The following is a 23,480-nucleotide window of genomic DNA, read 5'->3' on the forward strand; positions in this document are numbered from 1 at the left end:
GTGGGGACGATGTCCTCAATGCACTTATTGATAAAGCCAGTGACTGATGTGGTATATTCCTCAATGTCATCAGAAGAATCCCGGAACATGTTCCAGTCTGTGATAGCAAAACGGTCCTGTAGTTTTGCATCTACTTCATCTGACCATTTTTTTATAGGCCGAGTCACTGGTGCTTCCTGCTTTCATTTTTGCTTGTAAGCAGGAATCAGGAGGATAGAGTTGTGGTCGGATTTACCAAATGGAGGGCGAGGAAGAGCTTTGTACGCGTCTCTGTGCGTGGAGTACAGGTGATCTAGAATTGTTTTCCCTCTGGTTGCACATTTAACATGTTGATAGAGAATTTGTAGAACTGATTTAAGTTTCCCTGCATCAAAGTCTTCGGCCAATAGGAGTGCCGCCTCTGGGTGAGTGGTTTCCTGTTTGCTTGTTTCCTTATACAGCTGACTGAGTGCGGTCTTAGTGCCAGCATCTGTTTTTGGTGGTAAATAAACAGCCACGAAAAGTATAGCTGAGAACTCTCTAGGCAAGTAGTGTGGCCTGCAATTTATCACAATATACTCTACTTCAGGCGAGGAAAATCTAGAGACTTCCTTAGATTTTGTGGACCAGCTGTTGTTTACAAATATGCACAGACCGCCCCCCCTCGTCTTACCGAAGTGTGCTGTTCTATCCTGCCGGTGCAGCGTATATCCCGCTAGCTGAATATCCATGTTGTCATTCAGCCACGATTCCGTGAAACATAGGATATTACAGTTTTTGATGTCCCGTTGGTAGGATATTCGTGATCGTACTTCGTCTAGTTTATTGTCCAATGATTGCACATTGGCGAGTAATATTGACGGTAACGGCAGCTTTCCTACTCGCCTTCTGCGGGTCCGGACGAGGCATCCGGCTCTTCGTCCTCTGCGTCGCTTCCTTTTGAGAATAATTGGGATGTCTGCCCTGTGGGGTGTTTGGAGAACATCGTGTGAGTCCTGCTTGTTGTTGTTTAAAAAATATGAGTCTAATCCGAGGTGAGTGATCGCTGTCCTGATATCCAGAAGCTCTTTTCTGCCGTAAGATACGGTTGCAGAAACATTATGTACAAAATAATTTACAAATATCGCGGAAAAAAACACAATAGCACAATTGGTTAGGAGACCGTAAAACAGGGACCATCTCCTCCGGCGCCATCTTGTGTAATAGATGGCAATAGTAGGTGTCATCTTCCATCAGTTTTCACCCCCCGAACAACCAGGTGAAACCTGAGACCATATGTTTTTGGTTTCCCTAGGGTGGGGGGGGACTGTGTCCCTGGGCCTGGTTTTATGTGTCCCTTGCTGTGATGATGTTGCCCCATCAGAATCAGAAAGGCCCTTTATTCAGAACCGGTCTGCCAGAGAGGTGGGTTGTGTCTGGGCTTGTCCTGGGCACACAGCCAAACCACCTCAAAGCCACTTGGCCATATTTTAGTCACTCTTCATTTGGAAATATCAAAGGAATCACTGTGGTGTATTTGTACAGGTGACGTGTGTTAAAATTCACTGACCAACTGCTAAGCATCAGCTCTCACTTTGCCAGTTTCTCAGCTGAAGAGAAGAATGAATGACTAATCATGAGGCAGAAGAACATGAGAAGCAGACCTTGGTTCAAATATGAAACTGAAATCATTTCAAATACATCATCTGTGTTTGATTATGCTTGGCTGACTTAATGAACCAATAGAATAGTCCCCAACTGTAAAATCCTTCCCATCTGGCATTCCAAGCAGGCTAAAGCAAAAGCTTAAAGTATTTTAAATGATTTAAATTAGTTTTTGAACCCAGGTCTGATGAGAAGAGATGTTGAGGTGCGCTGGGTTGGCTGAGCTCCCTTGTAATTGACGGTCAGGTCTAAAAGATGGATGACTTGTGCTGTTGGAGACCACCAACAGAGAGACATCACATTGTTATAGCAAGTGGTAAATGTATTACTGATGTCTTCATTTGTTATTACCATTTGTAATGCTATTATTCAAATGAACCTTTCTTCCACTTTCTCTCTCTCTCTCTCTCTCTCTCTCTCTCTCTCTCTCTCTCTCTCTCTCTCTCTCTCTCTCTCTCTCTCTCTCTCACTTTCACTCTCACTCTCTCTCAAGTAGCATAGTACAGATGGGTTCTGGAAGTCTGTGGCCCATCATGTCCCCAGGGAGCCCAGTGAGATGAGGATCCTCAACCCTTACTTCATCCAGGAGGCTGCCTTCAGGTTCATTGGCCTGCCACACAACAAAGGACAGATGGGGAGAGGGGTGAGAGACTGGGAAACTAACTGATCGAAACACAATGCCATCAACCGCAAGAATCAGGCTCTGGTTTTATACAGCTAACAACTAGTCATTTACATAAATAGCCCACAGAATATGTGTTATCAGGATACTCAAGGTAGTTTAATTACATTCTAAGAAATTAAATATAAAGAAAAAAAACTATTTTCACACTGTATCACACATAAGCATGCGTTAATGGCTGGGCTGGGCTGCACTGGTTCATGTGCTCTCCTTGTCTGTGTGCCTGCTCCTATCAGGACAGGTCAGCCCTGACACACAGCAGACCAGGTCAGCCCTAACATACTACCCTAACACACTGTAGACACACAGCAGACCCTCCAAGTGCCCGATAGTAGTAGCTTTTAGTAACATCCTCGGAACATCAACACCTAGTAGAGAGACGTGGTTGAGGGCCAAGGAGGGAGCAAGGACTTGGGAAGCATGGACCTGGGCTGGAGATGTGGAGGCTGGAGTTGGTTGGCCCTTTTTATCAATCATTATCTTTGCCGTAGCTGCTAAAGAAGATGTGCTTCCCTGTTGCAGCATCCACACCTATAGAGGCATGGCTCCGAGCCATGGAGGGAGCAAGGACAGTTGGCTGGAGAGAGGTGGTTGGCTCTGTCAGAGAGAGCAGACACCTTCAGCACCACAGATAAACCTACAGCAACTGCTCCCTCAGACACCAGAAGCCAGCTGATAAATTCACTTTGTCCTACCTGGGCGTCCAGCTATCTTTAATAGAATTTCAGGCCGAACAGAGAGAGAGCAAAAAAGGGGGAGAGGGAGATGGCGGGGACACACACACTGTGTCATTGACATTGTTTCCTCAATCAAATCAAGTTTTATTGGTCGCTTACACATATTTTGCAGATGTTATCGCAAATTTAGTGAAATGCTTATGTTCCTAGCTCCAACAGTTCAATAATACCTAACAATACAAAATAATACACCCAAATCCCAAAAATAAAAATAAAGGAATTAAGAATGGACAATACTCAATATAAATATACACTGAGTGTACAAAACATTAGGAACACCTTCCTAATATTGTGTTGCACCCCATTTTACCCTCAGAACACCCTTGATTCGTCAAAGACATGGACTACAAGGCATCAAAATCGTTCCACAGGGATGCTGGCCGATGTTGACTCCAATGCTTCCAACAGTTGTGTTTAGTTTGGCTGGATGTCCTTTGGGTGGTGGACCATTCTTGATTCACACGGGAAACTGTTGAGCGTGAAAAATTCAGCAGCGTTGCAGTTCTTGACACACTCAAACTGGTGCCCCTGGTACCTACTACCATACCCCGTTCAAAGGCACTTAAATATTTTGTCTTGCCCATTCACCCTCTGAATGGCACACATGCAAAATCCATGTCTCAATTGTCTCAAGGCTTAGAAAATCCTTCTTTAACCTTTCCTCCCCTTCATCTACACTGAAATGGATTTAACAGGTGACATCAATAAGCTTTCACCCAGATTCAACGCTTAAATGTGTTACTCACATCGTAGAACAAGCGCTCAGTCTCCACTTGCGAATCCACTTTGTCTCTGTAGTGACGATTTGCCGACGGGAGGGAGGGGGCGGGCCTTGTAGCTGTCCCAGAAGGGGGAGTAGCAATGGTCACGAATTCTTAATGAGCCAGTGGCGCAGGCGATGTGTTGATAAAATGTAAGTAGCGTTTTCTTCAGATTTGTTTTATTAAAGTCCCCAGCTACATTAAATGGGGCCTCGGGATATGCGGTTTCCAGTTTGCACAATGTCCAGTGTAGTTCCTTGAGTGCAGTCACAGTGTTGGCTTAAGGGGGAATATAGATGGCTGTGATGATGACCGAAAAGTATTCTATCGGGAGGTAATGTGGTCGCCATTTGATAGTGAGGTATTCCAGATTCCGGGAGAACAAAAGGACTTGAATTCCTGTACATTACCACAATCACACGAGTAGTTAATCATGAAACATACACCTCCGACTTTCCTTTTCCCAGAGAGTTCTTTCTTACTTTTCAAGGGATGTTACGGAGAACCCAGATGGCTGTATGGATGGGGACAGTATATCTGGAGAGAGCCATGATTCCGTGAAACAGATGACTGCCCCTGATGTTTCTATGGAAGGAGATCCTCGTCCTGAGCTTGTCTACTTTATTGTCCATGGACTAAACATTAGTGAGTAATATTCTTGGAGGCGGTGGATGGTATGCAAATTAAAGCCCACTCCGTATTCCTCTTCTGCTTCGAGGGCGTCTTGGAGCAGCCACTGTGATGAGTGGAAATGTCTTGGGAGGTACGAACACAGGAGCCAATTCAGGAAAGTCTAATTCATGGTTGAAATTATAGTGACCGGGCAATCTAATATCCAAAAGTTATTTTTGGCTGTAGGTAATAATGCAAGAAATGTTCTGAGCAAATTATGTAAGAAATAACACGCAAAAAAAAAAATACTGCAAAGTTGGCTCGGAGCTAGGAACTGGACGACCATGTCGGCGCCATCTTTTTGAATCTTGACTCAGCTGTGACTAAAGTCTTTCAAATAGTTCCATTACTTGTGTTTTGGTAACCTTTTTTTAATTTTAATTTTTACATTTTTACATTTATTCTTTGTTACCCCATGTGCTATTAACCTCCAGTAGTTCTAGTAGCCTACTTTACTCACTGTCCTGTTTCAGGGAACATTTTTCTTCTCTTCTGTGTTTTCCAGAATATTCCGACACTGGGGACTGTTGCCATAACAATGGCCCTCCATAACTGTGATGAGGTAGCCGTGGCTGGATTTGGTTATGACATGAGTACCCCCCACGCCCCCCTACACTACTACGAGAAGATCAGGATGGCAGCCATCAAACAGGTACAAGTGACCTGACACTGACAACAGCCATTTGCCCCGTCTACGTATTCTCTGTCGACCCCTTAAAAGGTCACAGTGGGGCCTTGACACACACGCACACATGCACACTTACATACATCATGGAAACATGAAAATAAATATGTAATCTATTTTGTATACAATGCATTCATCTGACCATGAGGTCACACTGACCTACTGTATAGCAGAAGGTTTGTTAAGATTTCTAGCAGTCCTGTTGAAATAATGGAAGCTGAAAGAGGTGTAATATATGTTGTCAGTCTGATAGTTAACTATGGATGATGGTTGTCTCATCCTTACCCAGCAACTCACCTCTCAACTACATGTTCACACACACACACACACGCACACAGTCCACACAGCATCAAAGTGAGAAGAACTGATGGCTTAGTTTGCCAACGAAACCTTGCCAACGTTAAAATAGCTTCATTAGGAAAAACATTTATAAATGTCTTGTTAAACAAGTGGGAAATTAACAGACAAACTGACCTGAATATTTGAACCATAATTGGCACAGTAATTGTAAACTATTTCCAATTAAACCTGAGTCATTCTTTCTAGAGACTTTACTGTGTAGTGAACAGGTGTCTGGTGTATGTTTGGCTATATCTAGAAAACCTCAGATCTGCTTTTCATGCACTCACTCACCCTGCGTAACAAATGGCACCCTATTCCCTATAGTGCCTATATAGTGCACTGCTTTTGACCAGGGTCCATTGGGAATTGGCTGCCAATGAGGACGCAGGTGTTAGTCTCCTAAGTTAGGTTGTGAAAGCCAGGGTTAGGTTAGCCTCGTCGCAAACCAGGCTTTGCTAGTACGGGAAGCCTGGGGAAGTTTCATGTAAGAAATCAGCTAAAGATGGGTGGGAATCCAGTGTAAATCAGTGACGCCTCACAACAAGTCAAACCCATCAAATGCCTTGCTTGGCGGAACTCGAAAGGTGCTCACCAGATTAGTGCTGTAGGAGCAAAAGTGCATGTGGACACAATGTTTTTAACAAACAAGCATTGGTGACAAACATTCTAGAACATTTGCAGCATGCTGGTTTTCACAGCATTTCCCTGTTATTCAAGATGAGCTAAAGCTGCAGCAAGAGGGGAGAAATGGTCTCAAATGCTGGCCATATAAATGTCATTTGGACATTTCTGGAGTGAAATTTGGCTGTGCAGGCTAGCATGAGGGACAAGATGTAGCTAGCTACAATGAGTTTTTGTTTTGAGAAAAGTCAGCTAACCTTGTAAGGTATAACTAGCTAGCTACCATTAGCTACTAGCTAGTTTAATTTCTCTCACCATTATAACAACATTTTAATAAAAACAGCATATTATTGACCTAAAAGCTTAGCTGTGATTAGTATCTCGCTTATACAGGGTGATAGGCCACATAGAGCAACCGTGTACTGTATATCTCCCTCAAACTCAACTCTGGTCCTTTTTTTCATTGTTCCCCTCTAATGAGGGACTGATTTAGACCTGGGACACCAGGTGGATGCAATTAATTACAAGGTAGAACAGAAAATCAGCAGGCTCCGGACCTCGTAGGGTAAGAGCTGAATACCCTTGGTCTATCTGCTACGGAAACAACTACTTCCTTTTTGCAAGCCACATTGCTGAAATTAATAAAATGAACCTCATAATATGTTACCTGTAATGCTCATCTCCTGTAGCCTAATTGTTGTCATCTTCTTTTCATATTGTACCTAAATTACAAGGGTTGAATTTCACTAGACAATTTCATATGTCAGGACTTAACAGGAATGTACCAAATCTGGTATATGGTTTGCCTCATATACATTGTCTACTGGTATCATTTTAAATTGAGAACATATAGCTCAACATGTTAACAATGTGTGAGTTTAGCTGTTCCCTGAGTGCTACAGGACTATGGCTGCATTGGCGATGCATGCCATATGATAAACGACTAAATGGATTCAGATATGCCGAGACAGATTGACAATCAAATAAAACAGATCTTACAACTAGACATAAAGGAAATGTTGATTTGTGAATACAACACAGAAACAGACACATTAGAGACAGAACCACTCTTTATTACAGGATTGTGATTAACCAACATTGACAATAGTTCATTTTGAATAATAGTAAAAAAATATATATAAAAAAAAATAGAAGTTTAAAGGTGCAATATGCAGAAATCGCTCCCCCATTTTCTGGATGCTAAAATTCTAATTTCAGTTTGTGACTAAACAAGCAATATATAGTGAAGAGAATTGTACCACATAAACCGCTGTGAAATATCCTTTCAATAACCAAAAATATTGTATTTTCAGCTGTTTGAAGCTGGTGTACACAACCGAAAGTAAAAGACTCAAATACAAAACCAATGAACGGGAAGCATTGAAATTGTGCACATAGAATACATCTACCGCTTCTATAAGTCACATTTCTATGTGAATTTGGTCGGGTCACCCAAAAAGTTACATATTTCAGCTTTAAACGCTTCTCTTCAATGAATCAACTCTTCATCACTACAAAATGTTGTCACGTTCCTGACCTGTTTTTCCTTTTTCTTGTATTTATTTAGTTGGTCAGGGCGTGAGTTGGGGTGGGTTGTCTATGTGTTATTTTCTATGTTGGGATTTTTGTGTTCGGCCGGGTATGATTCTCAATCAGAGACAGCTGTCAATCGGTGTCCCTAATTGAGAATCATACTTAGGCAGCCTGGGTTTCACGTGTGTTTGTGGGTGTTTGTTCTTGTGTCAGTGTTCCGCCACACAGGACTGTCACGGTAGTTATTTTGTATCGCATATTGTTTTTGTTTATTATTAAATCACTATGGAAACTAACCACTCTGCGTATTGGTCCGATCCGTCTCGCCTCTCCTCGTCCGAGGAGGAGGATTACGACTGCCGTTACAGAAACACCCACCACCAAAGGATCAAGCGGAGTGGTAAAGGGCAGCGACAGCAGCAACAGAGGACACAGGACTCGTGGACTTGGGAGGAGATCCTGGACGGCAAAGGACCCTGGGCTCAGCCAGGGGAATATCGCCGTCCCAAGGCGGAGTTGGAGGCAGCAAAGGCAGAGAGGCGCTGGTATGAGGAGGCAGTGCGGCGACGCGGTTGGGAGCCCGAGAGTCAGACCCAAAAATGTCTTGGGGGGGGGGGGGGGGGGGGGGGGGGGGGGCACACGCGGAGTGTGGCAAAGCCGGGTAGGTTACCTGAGCCAACTCCCCGTGCTTACCGTGGAGTGAGAGGGCGTCGTACTGGTCAGACACCGTGTTATGCGGTAAAGCGCACGGTGTCGACAGTACGCGTGCTTAGCCCAGTGCGGGCTATTCCACCTCGCCGCACTGGTAGGGCTAGGTTGGGCATCGAGCCGTGTGCCATGAAGTATATGGCACCAGCCTTACAGATGGTGTCCCCGGTTCGCCAGCATAGCCCAGTGCAGGCTATTCCACCTCGCCGCACTGGCAGGGCTACGGGGACCATTCAACCTGGTAGGGTCGGGGAGGCTCGGTGCTCAAGAGCGCGTGTCCTCCTTCACGGTCCGGTATACCCGGTGCCACCTCCACGTACCAGTCCTCTGGTGGCAGCCCCCCGCACCAGGCTGTCTCTCCGGGTTCTCTCTCCAGCTGCTTCCACCTGTCCAGCGCTGTCAGAGCCTTCCTCCTCTCCAGCGCAGCCAGTGTCTGAGCTGTCTGCCTGCCCAGCGCTGTATGAACTGTCTGCCTGCCCAGCGCTGTCTGAGCTGTCTGCCTGCCCAGCGTCGTCAGAGCTGTCTGCCTGCCCAGCGCCGTCAGAGCTGTCCGTCTGTCCCGAGCCGCCAGAGCCGTCCAGCCAGGGCCGTCCAGCCAGGACCGGCCAGAGCCGTCCAGCCAGGACCAGCCAGAGCCGTCCAGCCAGGACCAGCCAGAGCCGTCCAGCCAGGAGCAGCCAGAGCCGTCCAGCCAGGAGCAGCCAGAGCCGTCCAGCCAGGACCTGCCAGAGCCGTCCAGCCAGGAGCTGCCAGAGGCGTCCAGCCAGGAGCTGCCAGAGGCGTCCAGCCAGGAGCTGCCAGAGGCGTCCAGCCAGGAGCTGCCAGAGCCGTCCAGCCAGGAGCTGCCAGAGCCGTCCAGCCAGGAGCTGCCAGAGCCGTCCAGCCAGGATCCGCCAGAGCCGTCCAGCCAGGATCCGCCAGAGCCGTCCAGCCAGGATCCGCCAGAGTCAGCCAGCCAGGATCCGCCAGAGCCAGCCAGCCAGGATCCGCCCCTCAGTCCGGTGCTGCCCCTCAGTCCGGTGCTGCCCCTCAGTCCGGTGCTGCCCCTCAGTCCGGTGCTGCCCCTCATTCCGGTGTCCCTGATTGAGAATCATACTTAGGCAGCCTGGGTTTCACGTGTGTTTGTGGGTGTTTGTTCTTGTGTCAGTGTTCCGCCACACAGGAATGTCACTGTAGTTATTTTGTATCGCATATTGTTTTTGTTTATTATTAAATCACTATGGAAACTAACCACTCTGCGTATTGGTCCGATCCGTCTCGCCTCTCCTCGTCCGAGGAGGAGGATTACGACTGCCGTTACAAATGTACAGATAAATTAACTAATATTTAAAGATTAGACATCTAGGTATAAACAACAATAAATAATTGAGTAGTAACAAGTAGGCTATTATTACTAAAGCATAATTTCAGGTGAACAAAAAAGATATATATACCAACGGTGGCAAACCTTGATCCACTGGTCCCTGATCTACTGGGTGAGCAGACTTCTGTTTCAGCCCAGCAATAGCACACTTGATTATTACCTCATTAGGGTTGATAAGGTGAACCCGGTGTGTTATTGCTGAGCTGATGCACACCAAGCAGACCTCCAGCAGGGTTGACCTGCTCCAGTTGTAATAGGTTGATACATTGTGAGTAATATAACGTATATAACAGTAGAACGTGCTAATATAGGTGCTGTGGGCCTACACCTATAACTCATGGCATATAGATAGGCCTATCTACAGTATGTTAGCAAATGTTGCATACAAAAATAATGCTGGTATACACAGTTGCTTTATGTAAAGGTGTTAAAGTTCATAGTTAACCATTGTTCTGTAAACGCAAGATGAAAAGTACCAGCGGCTTAGTTTTGGCCCCAAGGGAGAGCAGGTCTGCCGGACCCATGGCCCAGTGAGACACGGGTGCCGGCCTGCGTAGATGGAAACAGAAAAGTCTGAGCCTTTTGGGTAAAACACTGGGGTAAATCCTGTATGAAAATCTGTCTCTTGGCACATTCATTGGTACCCCTCTCCATCTGCAAACACAGGTTTTCATTGATTTACATATCTGAGGACAGAAAACATCACAAAGAAACAGGCTTCATTATACTCAAATTAGACAGCACTGAATATTATGTTGCTATTATCTCTCTGTCTTTCCCTCTAGAGACTGGAACATGAGAATCTTTTCATAATGTCCTCCCAGAAAGTTACCTACCCTATCCAGTAGCCTACACCCTCCCTTTACTGACAGCTGGAGCTGGAATTTCATCCTCTTCCTAATCAAATAAAATGTTATTGGTCACGTACATATATTTTCCCGATGTTATCGTGGGTGTAGCGAAATGCTTATGTTCTTAGCTAACAATACAATACACGCAAATCCAATTCTTTTATATAGAGGAATTAAGAAATGTAGTAATATTAGAACGAGCAATGTCAGAGTCAGGAATGGAAATATATATCTATATAATTGTGTCTATAGACATCATGGACACTATATGAATAGAAAAGGTGTGTACAGCAGTAGTTATATAGGATGAGCCTTGACTAGAATACAGAATATACATATGAAGTGGGTAAAACAGTATGTAAACATTATTAAAGTGACCAGTGTTCAATGACTACAGTATGTACATAGGGCAGCAGTCTCTAAGGTGCAGGGTTAAGTACCGGGTGGTAGCAGGCTAGTAAAAATGACCAAAGTTCAGGGCAGGCTACTGGGCAGAAACCAGCTAGTGGTGACTAGCTGGCTCGGACCACGACCTGTAGATGTTCTGGAGGGCAGACAGTGTGCCCCCAGTGATGCGTTGGGCTGACCGCACCACCCTCTGGAGAGCCCTACTGTTGCCGTACCAGGCGTTGATACAGTCCGACATGGTAGTCTGATTCTTTCTCTCTTGTCTTTTCCTAGACAACCACTATCCCTTTCACTACTACCAATCAGTCCAATTCCTATCGCTGTGTGTGCCCCTGTCTGTCTTGAATGTGGAATAAAGTGTGTTCTGTACATCTGTCTCCTACTTGTCATTATCTGCCTTCTAACAGAGGACAGTTGTGCCAACATGTTAAACCAGCACCTCTGTTGGAGTCCACCGCCAGTTAGTGCCACTCTTTTTCACTTTAGAATCCCTCAGTCCAGAAGGGTTCCAAAAAGGGTTCCGAAATGCTTCTTTGGCTGTCACCATAGGTGAACCCTTTTGTGGAAAATGTCCTTCCTGAAACCAAAAATGGTTCTTTAAATGGTTCTCCAATGGGGACAGCAGAAGTACCCTTTTAAGTTATAGATAGTACCTTTATTTCTAAGAGTGTTGACAGGGTTAGGTTGTGAAAGGGTTAGTTTATAAAGGGTTAGTTTATGAAAGAGTTCTGACAGGGTTAGGTTCTGAAAGAGTTAGGTTGTGAAAGGGTGAAGTTGTGAAAGGGTTAGCTTATGAAAGCGTTAGGTTGTGAAAGGGTGAAGTTGTGAAAGGGTTAGCTTATGAAAGCGTTAGGTTGTGAAAGGGTGAAGTTGTGAAAGGGTTAGCTTATGAAAGCGTTAGGTTGTGAAAGGGTGAAGTTGTGAAAGGGTTAGCTTATGAAAGCGTTAGGTTGTGAAAGGGTGAAGTTGTGAAAGGGTTAGCTTATGAAAGAGTTAGGTTGATCTGAAAGAGACAAAAAGACAACGTTGCGGGGGATCCCTTTGATGATGAGTCATACAGGTCACTTGACTGTGTTGCTGTGGTATCGGCTGTTCTCTGAACCCTTAGTTACTGGAACATACCAGTAACATCCACCCATCCATCTGCCCACTCAAAGTCCACAGCTATGAACCTTACAGCCAGCCGGTGATTCTATGTTAGCATTCCCTGCTAAGCGTGTGTCCCTGTCTCCCCTGCCCACCGACATCCTGTCTGTTTAGCTTTGATAGTTTACTTCTCCCCAGTGGAAGTTTACACAAACCTTTGTCATTATTTAATACCCTTCTCCAAGAGTCTCGTGGTTACTCTCTTATATTCATCATGTTACTTCCCAGTTCCCACCACCACACGAGAGGCGAGATGTGGAGTAGGATATGAAGTAGGATGTGTAAAGAAAGTCAAGTGTGGGTGCTGAGTTCTAAAGAGGGGACACTACCACAAGCACCACAGCGTATGTGTCCAAAATGGCACCCGATTCCCTTAATAGTGCACAACTTTAGACCATAGTCCTAAAAAAAGGAGTGCACTATAGGGAATAAGGACACAGACAGCCACTAAGGACACAGACAGACACAAGTCCCTGTGTCTACAGGGGCCGTCTGATCTGCTGGTTAAGTACACAGCACTCTGCCTGGTCATAAATCACTCTTTACTGAGGGATGTCAGAGCCCAGAGTGGCTTCTCTGGTCCCTCCATGGCTGACATGCAATCACCTCCAGCACACAAACACACACACAACTCCGCAACTACTAATCCGAACGCTTAAAAGAAATGCCGCGACGCCCTCAGACAATCCATCAAACAGGCAAAGCATCAATTCAGGACTAAGATTGAATCCTTCTACATCGGCTCTGATTCTCGTCGGATGTGGCAGGGCTTGCAAACTATCACAGACTACAAAGGGAAACCCATCTGAGAGCTGCCCAGTGATGGGAGGCTACCAGATGAGCCTAATCCATTCTATGCTCGCTTCGAAGCAAACAATACTAAAGCATGTGTGAGAGCCCCAGCTGTTCAGGATGACTGTATGATCATGCTCTCCGTAACCGTTGTGAGTAAGACCTTTAAACAGGTTAACATTCACAAGGCCACAGGACCAGATGGATTACCAGGACACGTACTCGGAGCATGCGCTGACCAACTGGCATGTGGTGCATGCATCTCGCCTCACGTGTGGTGGTGGGAACTGGGAAATAACATGATGAATATAAGAGAGTAATGACATTTTCAACCTCTCTCTGACCCAGTCTGTAATACACTATATATACAAAAGTATGTGGACATCCCTTTGAATTAGTGGATTCGGCTATTTCAGCCACACCTGTTGCTGACAAGTGTATAAAACCAAGCACATGGTCATGCAATCACCATAGACAAACATTGGCAGTAGAATGGCATTACTGAATAGCTCAGTTAATTTCAATGTGGCACCGTCATAGGATGCCACCTATCCAACAAGTCAGTTCGTCAAATGTCTGCCCTGCTAGAGCTGCCCCAGTCAACTGTAAGTGCTGTTCTTGTGAAGTGGAAGTCTAGGAGCAACAACGGCTCAGCTGTGAAGTGGTATGCCATACAAGCTCACAGAACAGGAGCACCGAGTGCTGAAGCGTGTAGCACGTATAAATGTGTCTGTCCTCGGTTGCAACACTCACTACCGAGTTCCAAACTTCCTCTAGAAGCAAGTCACCACAATAACTTTTCATCGTGAGCTTAATAAAATGGGTTTACATGGCCGAGCAGCCGCACACAAGCCTAAGATCACCATGTGTAATGCCAAGCGTCAGCTGGAGTGGTGTAAAGCTAGCCGCCATTGAACTCTGGAGTAGGGGAAACAGAGGGCACTGCGAACGACCCAGTGTATCACTGAGGCCGAACTCCCTGCCACCCAGGACCTCTATACCAGGCAGTGTCAGAGCAAGGCCCTAAAAATTGTCAAAGACTCCAGCCACTCAAGTAATAGACTGTTCTCTCTGCTACCGCATGGCAAGCGGTACCAGAGTGCTAAGTCTGGGACCAAAAGGTACCTTAACAGCTTCTAACCCCAAGCCATAAGACTGCTGAACAGTTGATCAAATGGCTACCTGGACTATTTACATTGACCCCCTTTATTATGTAATTCTTTATCTTAATTGTTTTGCACTGACACCCCTGCACTGGCTCTATTCATACTCACTAGACTCTAACCGCACATTCCCACTACACTAACACTCCACACACACACACACACCCTCCAACCCACACACACACACACACACACACACACACACACACACATATACTACTGCTAGTCTCTTTATTATATATCCTGATTGCCTAGTCACTTTTACCCCTACCTACATGTACATTACCGTTCAAAAGTTTGGGGTCACTTTGAAATGTCCTTGTTTTTGAAAGAAAAGCACATTTTTTGTCCATTAAAATAATATCAAATTGATCAGAAATACAGTGTAGACATTGTTAATGTTGTAAATGACTATTGTAGCTGGAAACGGCAGATTTTTTATGGAATATCGACATAGGCGTACAGAGTCCCATTATCAGCAACCATCACTCCTGTGTTCCAATGGCACGTTGTGTTAGCTAATCCAAGTTTATAATTTTAAAAGGCTAATTGATCATTAGAAAACCCTTTTGCAATTATGTTAGCACAGCTGAAAACTGTTGTACTGATTAAAGAGGCAATAAAACTGGCCTTCTTTAGACTAGTTGAGTATCTGAAGCATCAGCATTTGTGGGTTCGATTACAGGCTCAAAATGGTCAGAAACAAATAACTTTTTTCTGAAACTCATCAGTCTATTCTTGTTCTGAGAAATTAAGGATATTCCAATGCGTGAAATTGCCAAGAAACTGAAGATCTTGTACAACGCTGTGTACTACTTCCTTCACAGAACAGCGCAAACTGGCTCTAACCAGAATAGAAAGAAGGGTGGGAGCCCCGGTGCACAACTGAACAAGAGGACAAGTACATTAGAGTGTCTAGTTCGAGAAACAGATGCCTCACAAGTCCTCAACTGGCAGCTTCATTAAATAGTCCCCGCAAAACACCAGTCTCAACGTCAGCAGTGAAGAGACGACTCCGGGATGCTGGCCTTCTAGACAGAGTTCCTCTGTCCAGTGTCTGTGTTCTTTTGCGCGTCTTAATCTTTTATTTTCATTGGCCAATCTGAGATATCAAGATCATTTCTTGATATTACCTCAATTAACTCAACTACCTAGTACCCCTGCACATTGACTCGATACTGGTACTTCTTGTATATTACCTCGTTATTGTATTCTGCATTTCCATGTAAAGTCTACACCAGTTAAATTTGGTGAATGTAACCAATACATTTTCATCTGTTTTGAACCAGATGTCAGTGTGCACTCTCCTTGTGTCAACTTGTGTTTTAGTTTGCAGCGGCACAAACCCGTCTCAGCACCACTCCCACCCCCCTGCCATGTATAATTGAGAGCTGTGGTAGTAAAGAATTCTCTCTGTGGGTGACCCAGGGCCCGTGTGGAGCTGTCATTCCAAGATGAACGCTGGGCTTCACACTCAAAGAACTTTGGGTTTGTGCCAGTAGAACAACTCGGTCCAACAGGCTATCCTGCCTCTGAATGGAGCAAACGCACACAGCTATGTACTGAACAGCTAAGACTGTTCAAACACTTATCATATGCTCTTTCTAATGGTACCTAAAGGATTCACTGCACTATTAGAAAAAAGGTAATATCTTGAACCGAAAGGGATTCTTAGGCTGCCCCCATAGGATAACCATTTGAATAACACTTTTTGGTTCCCGGTAGATCCCTTTTGTTTCCAGGTAGAACCCTTTTGGGTTCCATGTAAAACCCTTTCTACAGAGAGTTCTACACGGAACCCAAAAGGGTTGTACCTGGAACCAACAAGGGTTATCCTATGGGAACAGCCAAATAACCTTTTTGGGAAAAAAAAGTGTGAGACGAAATGAGCAAGACACAACAAATATCACTTCCACTGAGAGTACAAAACTTTATGAACACCTGCTCTTTCCATGACAGACTGACCAGGTGAATCCAGGTGGAAGATATGATCCTTTAGTGATGTCACTTCTTCAATCGGATGAAAGAGAAGAGACAAGAGCTTGCGTGGCCTACCACTTCACGGCTGAGCCGTTGTTGCTCCTAGACGTTTCCACTTCACAATAACAGCTCTAGCAGGGCAGACGTTTGACAAACTGGCTTGTTGGGAAGGTCGCATCCCATGACGGTGCCACGTTGAAAGTCACTGAGCTTTTCAGTAAGGCCATTCTGCTGCCAATGTTTGTCTATGGAGATTGTGTGGCTGTGTGCTCGGTTTTTATACACCTGTTAGCAACGGGTGTGGCTGATATTGCAGAATTTTTTTAGCGGTGTCCACATACTTCCGTATATTTCGAGTATCATCCCTTATTGATGTCACCTGCTAAATCTACTTCAATCGGTGTAGATGAAGGGGAGGAAACAGGTTAAAGAAGGATTTTTAAGCCTTCTTGAGACATGGATCGTGTATGTGAACCAACTCTACCTGAGATTACCAGTCTAGCCAACAGTACACACTCTTTTAAACCTGGTTCTGCAGATAGCTTGATTATAAAAAGGAGAACTCCCGTACACCCAATGTTTACTGCTCCACATTGTTTATTATGTCAAATTTTTGATCAGAGACCTGCAGACATCTTCTCCTAAGGAAAATGAAACACTTTTTTTGGCAGTTATATAGAATAGTTATGTAAAGGGTGATGTTTTAGACCAGACACACGATAGCTATTGCCTTTCAACTGTTTGATAACAGCTATTGGTTTCAGTAGAGGCAAGTATGGGATAGGTTGTTCCTGTAAAGGATGTGGTTGATACTAATAAAAGGTATTGAACATGCCTGCAATGACACTAGTTTTCCCATCATCATTTACCGCCATGTACCGGCATCTCCATCAGATCTTTCACTATGGACGTTGCTGTTTTGTGCAGTGAAGTTTTCACGTTTCGCTCGTGAAGCCATAATAATACATCAGTTATCTCTTTCTCGCTCTTATCTTTTGCATCCAACAGCCCACGTTCAAATGGTTTAAGCCACAACGTTTAGTGAACCACATTGTACAGTCATGTGGTATTGTCTCTCTCTCATCCGCTGTATTTAAGGGGCAGCTCCGTAAGTGTAGAAAGCTGCTTTTAAAAAGACACAATAGTGTCCCTGTCAACCTCAATGGTCTCTTTACTTTCGGTCTTCTATTGTGCCTCTCGCCTTTGCCTCCACAGAGAAAATCTCTGTGATCAAAAGTTGAAAGTAAAGTAATAGTATGTGGACGCAACAGCTATGTCATCCTCCCTGCCTCCATTTTCAAAGAATGTTACTTTTTACCTCCATCTCCTGTAAAGTACCTAATTGTTTCCTCTGCATCTCCTGTCCTCTACCCCTCTGTCCTTTCTATCTCTCCATCCTCCCTCTCTCCCCACCTATCCTCTCCTCCCTCCCTGTCTCCTGTTCGCAGTCCTGGACTCATAACATTTCTAAAGAGAAGGAGTTCCTGATTAAGCTGGTGAAGGCCGGGGTTATACAGGACTTGACCCATGGGATCTGTGGCTCAGGGTGCTGATGACAACATCCAGCCAATCCCAGATCACAGAGAGATATGGAGGAGAAACACAGGGGCAGCATTGTGAAGTCCTGCTCTGTTCCCCTCAACCTAACCTTCACCGCTGGCTGAGGCATACTGTTGTCAGGACAGAAGTCTGGTGAAGGGTTCTGAAGCGTTCCTATCTCTGACAGAAGATAAATGTGGTAAATGGCATCTTCACTGGACTTCCTTGGAGAGATAGAACTATACACAACACTTTAGAATACTCTAGAACACAGAGAGCTTGAACTCTGTAGAACACGGAGTTATACTGTTCTATTTTATGATTTGCTGCAGTGTGACAATAGTTTTAAGTTTTATTAGTCATATGTATGGGATATACATGGTATGCACCGTCGAACCCAATGCTTACTTGCAAGTTCCTTCTCGACAATGCAACAACAATAATAAATAATAAATGATAAGAATATGAACATAAAGTAAATGGCTCAGTTGAATAGAATATATTTATTTGTATAAGTATAGTACAGGAAGGCACAATTTATAGTCCAGTATTTACCCATGTGTTTTGGGGATTTGGGGGCAAGTGTTTATATTGTGCAGTATTTAGCAATCGTAATAAGAGTCTGGTAGCAGCATTTGTGGTGTGTGTGTGCGTGAGCGAGTGCGCTAAGGTGACGAGAATCAGAGCAGGTGGTCAGTCAAGTTCAAGTGTTAAGCAGTCTGATGGTTGGTAGATACAAATTGTCACTGAGCCTGTTGGTATCAGACATCATGCTCCGATACCGTCTGCCTGACGGTAAGGGAGTAAACAACTTGTGGCTGGAATGTGTGGGGTCCTTAATGATGACTGGAGCTTTCCTCAGGCACCGTTTCGAGTAGATGTCCTAGATGGGTCGGAGCATGGTCCCAGTGATGTGGTGGGCCGTCTTCACCACTCGCTGGAGGGCCTTGTGGTCGTGAATGGAGCGATTCCTGTACCAGTCCGTAATGCAACCGGTCAGGGCACTCTCGATGGTGCATCGGCAGTATTTGGAGAGGACCCGGAGTGACATGCCAAATTTCTTCAGTCGCCTTAGGAATTACAGACGCTGACGAGTGGTGGTGTTGTTGGTCCATGACAAGTCCTCTGTGATGTGGACACTGAGGAACTTAAAACTGCTGACTCAATACAGTATCATGAAAAGATGGACTGAGAATATCTTTGGAGGAGGAAGAAGTGAATACCTCTGCTCATACAGTATACTTGAATATATTCAGTCACCACATACGCATCTTAGAAACTGTTGTTACTGTTCTTAAACTGTTATTTTCAGATCTCGTAATGGCTGCGGTGCCCTCTTTATCTGGGCTTCGTCATTATGGGATGGTTGACATCGGGGTAGCAAATAATGCGCATACATATTCTGCTTTTACTGTATCAGGAAGCAGAGATGCTCATGACTGTTAGAAGCCCTCCACAACTTCCTTCCTCCCCCCTTTTAAGATGTATTACAATTATTTACCTTTAAAGGTTACTTTGTTCTACTGTCGTTTTTTTCAATGCAAAGAGGAGGACTGAACAATCAATCCCCTCACTGGATAAACATATATTATTTGTAAGAGCCTATATTTTATTTTACTGTTCTCTGTGAGAAACACTGGGCTTTGTGTGATCTTAAGTCCATCAGTGTGGTTCCCAAACACTGAACTGTCCCGGATCACGTTTCACACTGTTACTCTGGTCTTAATGCTGTTATCTTTGCCTGAGTCCCAAATGACACCCTATTACAGGGTTCTCCAACTCTGTTCCTGGGGAGCTACCATTCTGTAGGTTTTCGCTCTAACACTAATCTAGTACACCTGATTCTAATAATTAGCTGGCTGATCAACTGAATCAGGTTAGTTGGAGAGAAAAAACAAACAGGAGGGTGGCTCTCCAGGAACAGGGTTGGAGAGCCATGTCCTATTGCCTATGTACTGTACTACTTTTGGCCAGGAGCCTATACGTCATTAAACAGACAATCTTATCCAGTCCGACTTTCAGGAGCAATTAGGGTTAAGTGCCTTGCTCAAAGGCACAATTTTATCTAGTTGGCTAGGGGATTTGAATCAGCGACTTTAACACTCTTAACTGCTAGGCTACCTGCAGCCCTATAGGGAATAGGGTGTCATTTGGGATGCTTCCTTTATGTCAGGCCTCTGCATGGCCTGCAAACATACTCAGTGTTACTACTGACTACTGTCAGTTGTTGTATAAATGTTATAATTTTCTTTGTTTTTGCCCAAAATAATAGAAATGTTTTAAGTAATAATATGTGTTGTCTTAACCGGCATTCTCTGTTCAACTACATAATGTCTTATTTTCTACATTTTTGGTAGCGTAAAATGCATTACTGTAAAATGGATTACAGAACTTACTGGAAGAAAGTGGCCAATCATTTGCTGTAATTAATTTTACAGTACTGCTACTGTAATCCATTTTACGGTAATGCATTTTACCCTACCAACAATGTTACTGTAATCTAATTTACAGTATATTACTGGAATTACCCATGCAGCAACATATTATGCAGTGTTCTTTGCAAGGTCTCCTTTTGATATTTACCTTTTGGTAATTTAGCGGGTGCTCTTGTCCTTAGCAATTTTCAGTCAAATCAAATGTTATTTGTCACATACTTACAAGCCCTTAACCAACAATGCAGTTAAAGAAATGGAGTTTAAAAAAATATTTACTAAATCAACTTAAGTAAAAAATTATATAAAATGTTACACAATAAAATAACAATAACGGGGTTATATACAGGGGGTATCGGTATGTGCGGAGGTACAGGTTAGTCGAAGTAATTTGTACATGTAGGGGTAAAGTGACTATGCATAGATAATAAACAGCGAGTAGCAGCAGTGTAAAAACAGTCCGTGTGGCCATTTGATTAATTGTTCAGCAGTCTTATGGCTTGGGGGTAGAAGCTGTTAAGGAGCCTTTTGGACCTAGACTTGGCGCTCCGGTACCGCTTCCCATGCAGTAGCAGATTGAACAGTCTATGACATGGGTGGCTGGAATCTTTGACACTTTTTCTCTGACACTGCCTAGTATATAGGTATTGGATGTCAGGAAGCTTGGCCCCAGATGCACTGTAGCGCCTTTTGGTCGGAGCAGTTGCCATACCAGGCGGTGATGCAACCGGTCAGGATGCTCTCAATGGTTCAGCTGTAGAACTTTTTAGGGATCAGGGGACCCATGCCAAATCTTTTCAGTCTCCCGAGGGGGAAAAGGTGTTGGCCAGGGACTGACTGAAACAATAATTCTGGCCGGGAATTTGACTCCATCCCAGGCCACCCTGTTCACGCAAACCATCAGACTGCAAATTTTTAGGCTAACCCTTTTTGTTGAAGTAACGGGTTCCAAACTTGTATTAAATTTGGTCACTATGTTCATCTGGGAAGAAAGTTATCCACATGACAAAATACAAACATTTGGGACTGACCAACAAGTAGCCTATCTGAACACTGAGTTTTCAAGGTATGCTATGGCTATGGGTGCACCCTCAAAAACTCACTAGGAATACACCAATCACAGCACATACAAATGTACAAGGCTAGACGCACAAAACAATTAACCTACACTTGATAAAAAGACAATGAGATATACAGAGTTAGCTCAAATGTTCAAATGGTTATCTTTATATTCAAGCATCAAGCATATCAAAAGTATCAAAAACCATAAGCTACAACAATGTAAGTAAGTATAATACAAAAGTTGAAAAAGCACTCCTCTACAAAAAATGTAGACTACAATGTTCACTCACTGGTGTCCATAAAGCAAACAGCACAAAAATAAACATATCTATCCACTGAGTCAATGAAATTGAACATTAGCTACATAACTGCAAGTATAATACGAAAGTCCAAAAAACAAGCCTCTATACAAAAGCTTTAACTCACAGCAAATTTTCTTTCACCCTTGTCAGCCTGTTAAGGAAGAGTCATATCATAGCTACTTCAGAGTAACCAGTGAGTAATTACAACTAGTAAACCAGTAGGCGGTGCAGTAACTCACTGCTCTCTGCCATCTTGTCAATAATGTCATCTTTGTCAAGTCCCATAAGAATCTCCTTCTCTGTTGCCATCAAAAGGAACGCTTTAAGGTTCTCTTGAGTGAGGGAGGTTCTCATCACTAAGCTAAGGATCCTGGGACTAAACACCTCCCTCTGCAACTGGATCCTGGACTTCCTGATGGGCCACCCCCAGGTGGTGAGGGTAGGTAACAACACATCTGCCACGCTGATCCTCAACACTGGAGCTCCCCAGGGGTGTGTGCTCAGTCCCCTCATGTACTCCCTGTTCACCCACGACTGCATGGCCAGGCACGACTCCAACACCATCATTTGCAGACGACACAACAGTGGTAGGCCTGATCACCGACAATGACGAGACAGCCGATAGGGAGGAGGTCAGAGACCTGGCTGGGTGGTAACAGAATAACAACCTATCCCTCAATGTAACCAAGACTAAGGAAATTATTGTGGACTACAGGAAAAGGAGGACCAAGCAAGCCCCTATTCTCATCGACGGGGCTGTAGTGGAGCAGGTTGAGAGCTTCAAGTTCCTTGGTGTCCACATCAACAACAAACTAGAATGGTCCAAACACACCAAGACTGTCGTGAAGAGGGCACGACAAAGCCTATTCCCCCTCATGAAACAGAAAATAGTTGACATGGGTCCTGAGATTCTCAAAAGGATATACAGCTGCAACATTGAGAGCATCCTGACTGGTTGCATCACTGCCTGGTACGGCAATTGCTCGGCTTCCGACCGCAAGGCACTACAGAGGGTAGTGGGTACGGCCCAGTACATCACTGGGGCTGAGCTGCCTGCCATCCAGGACCTCTACACCAGGCGGTGTCAGAGGAAGACCCTAAAAATTGTCAAAGACCCCAGCCACCCCAGTCATAAACTGTTCTCTCTACTACCGCATGGCAAGCGGTACCGGACTGCCAAGTCTAGGACAAAAAGGCTTCTCAACAGTTTTTACCCCCAAGCCATAAGACTTCTGAACAGGTAATCAAATGGCTCCCTGGACTATTTGCGTTGTGTGCCTCCCCCCCTCTTTTACGCTGCTGCTACTCTCTGTTTATCATATATGCATAGTCACTTTAACTATACATTCATGTACATACTACCTCAATTGGGCCGACCAACCAGTGCTCCCGCACATTGGCTAACCGGGCTATCTGCATTGTGTCCCACCACCCGCCAACCCCTCTATTACGCTTCTGCTACTCTCTGTTCATCATATATGCATAGTCACTTTAACCATATCTACATGTACATACTACCTCAATCAGCCTGACTAACCGGTGTGTGTATGTAGCCTCGCTACTTTTATAACCTCGCTACTGTATATAGCCTCTCTACTGTTATTTTTCACTGTCTTTTTACTGTTGTTTTATTTATTTATTTATTTTATTTCTTTACTTACCTGTTGTTCACCTAATAGCTGTTTTGCACTATTGGTTAGAGACTGTAAGTAATGTTTACTACACCTGTTGTATTCGGCGCACGTGACAAATAAACTTTGATTTGATTTGATATGTGTACTTGGTTAGGAGACTCTCCTGTGAGCGATGCAGAGAAGCCCCTGTGTTGTCCCTGCATGTTAGCTGCTCCGTCTGTTGCATTACCAACACACTGTTTGATATCTATGTCCATCTTCTCAAGGGTCTGTTTCACAAGGTCCACAAATTACTGTCCAGTCGATGACTCACAGTCAATGACCGCAATGAGTCTCTGGTGGACAACGTCAGTGACATATCGCAGAACTACTGCACTCTGGTCTTTGGATGTTAAATCCTGTGTTGTGTCCATTTGTATTGAGAACATCCCTGCCTTTCTCACT

The 23,480-nt window shown here is 44.4% G+C and overlaps 1 protein-coding gene across 7 annotated transcripts in view; it reads left to right on the top strand.

Moving 5' to 3' along the window:
• LOC129855464 (CMP-N-acetylneuraminate-beta-1,4-galactoside alpha-2,3-sialyltransferase-like) overlaps nt 1–23,173 on the top strand; it is an 84,605-nt gene extending 61,432 nt beyond the window's left edge. For 5 of the 7 annotated variants that reach the window (XM_055923164.1, XM_055923159.1, XM_055923158.1 and 2 more), the window contains 3 exons: nt 2,120–2,266; nt 4,981–5,127; nt 17,516–23,173. In XM_055923164.1, the coding sequence (XP_055779139.1) occupies nt 2,120–2,266; nt 4,981–5,127; nt 17,516–17,620 (399 nt within the window). In that variant the 3' untranslated portion in view covers nt 17,621–23,173. Of the gene's footprint in view, nt 1–2,119; nt 2,267–4,293; nt 4,449–4,980; nt 5,128–10,512; nt 11,356–17,515 lie in introns of those variants that run through there. The other 2 variants (XR_008759514.1, XM_055923160.1) reach the window with 2 other exon arrangements.
• The last annotated feature ends 307 nt before the right edge of the window (nt 23,174–23,480 follow it).

This window comes from Salvelinus fontinalis, chromosome 5 (assembly GCF_029448725.1).
Source record: "Salvelinus fontinalis isolate EN_2023a chromosome 5, ASM2944872v1, whole genome shotgun sequence".
NCBI classification, from domain to species: Eukaryota; Metazoa; Chordata; class Actinopteri; order Salmoniformes; family Salmonidae; genus Salvelinus; species Salvelinus fontinalis.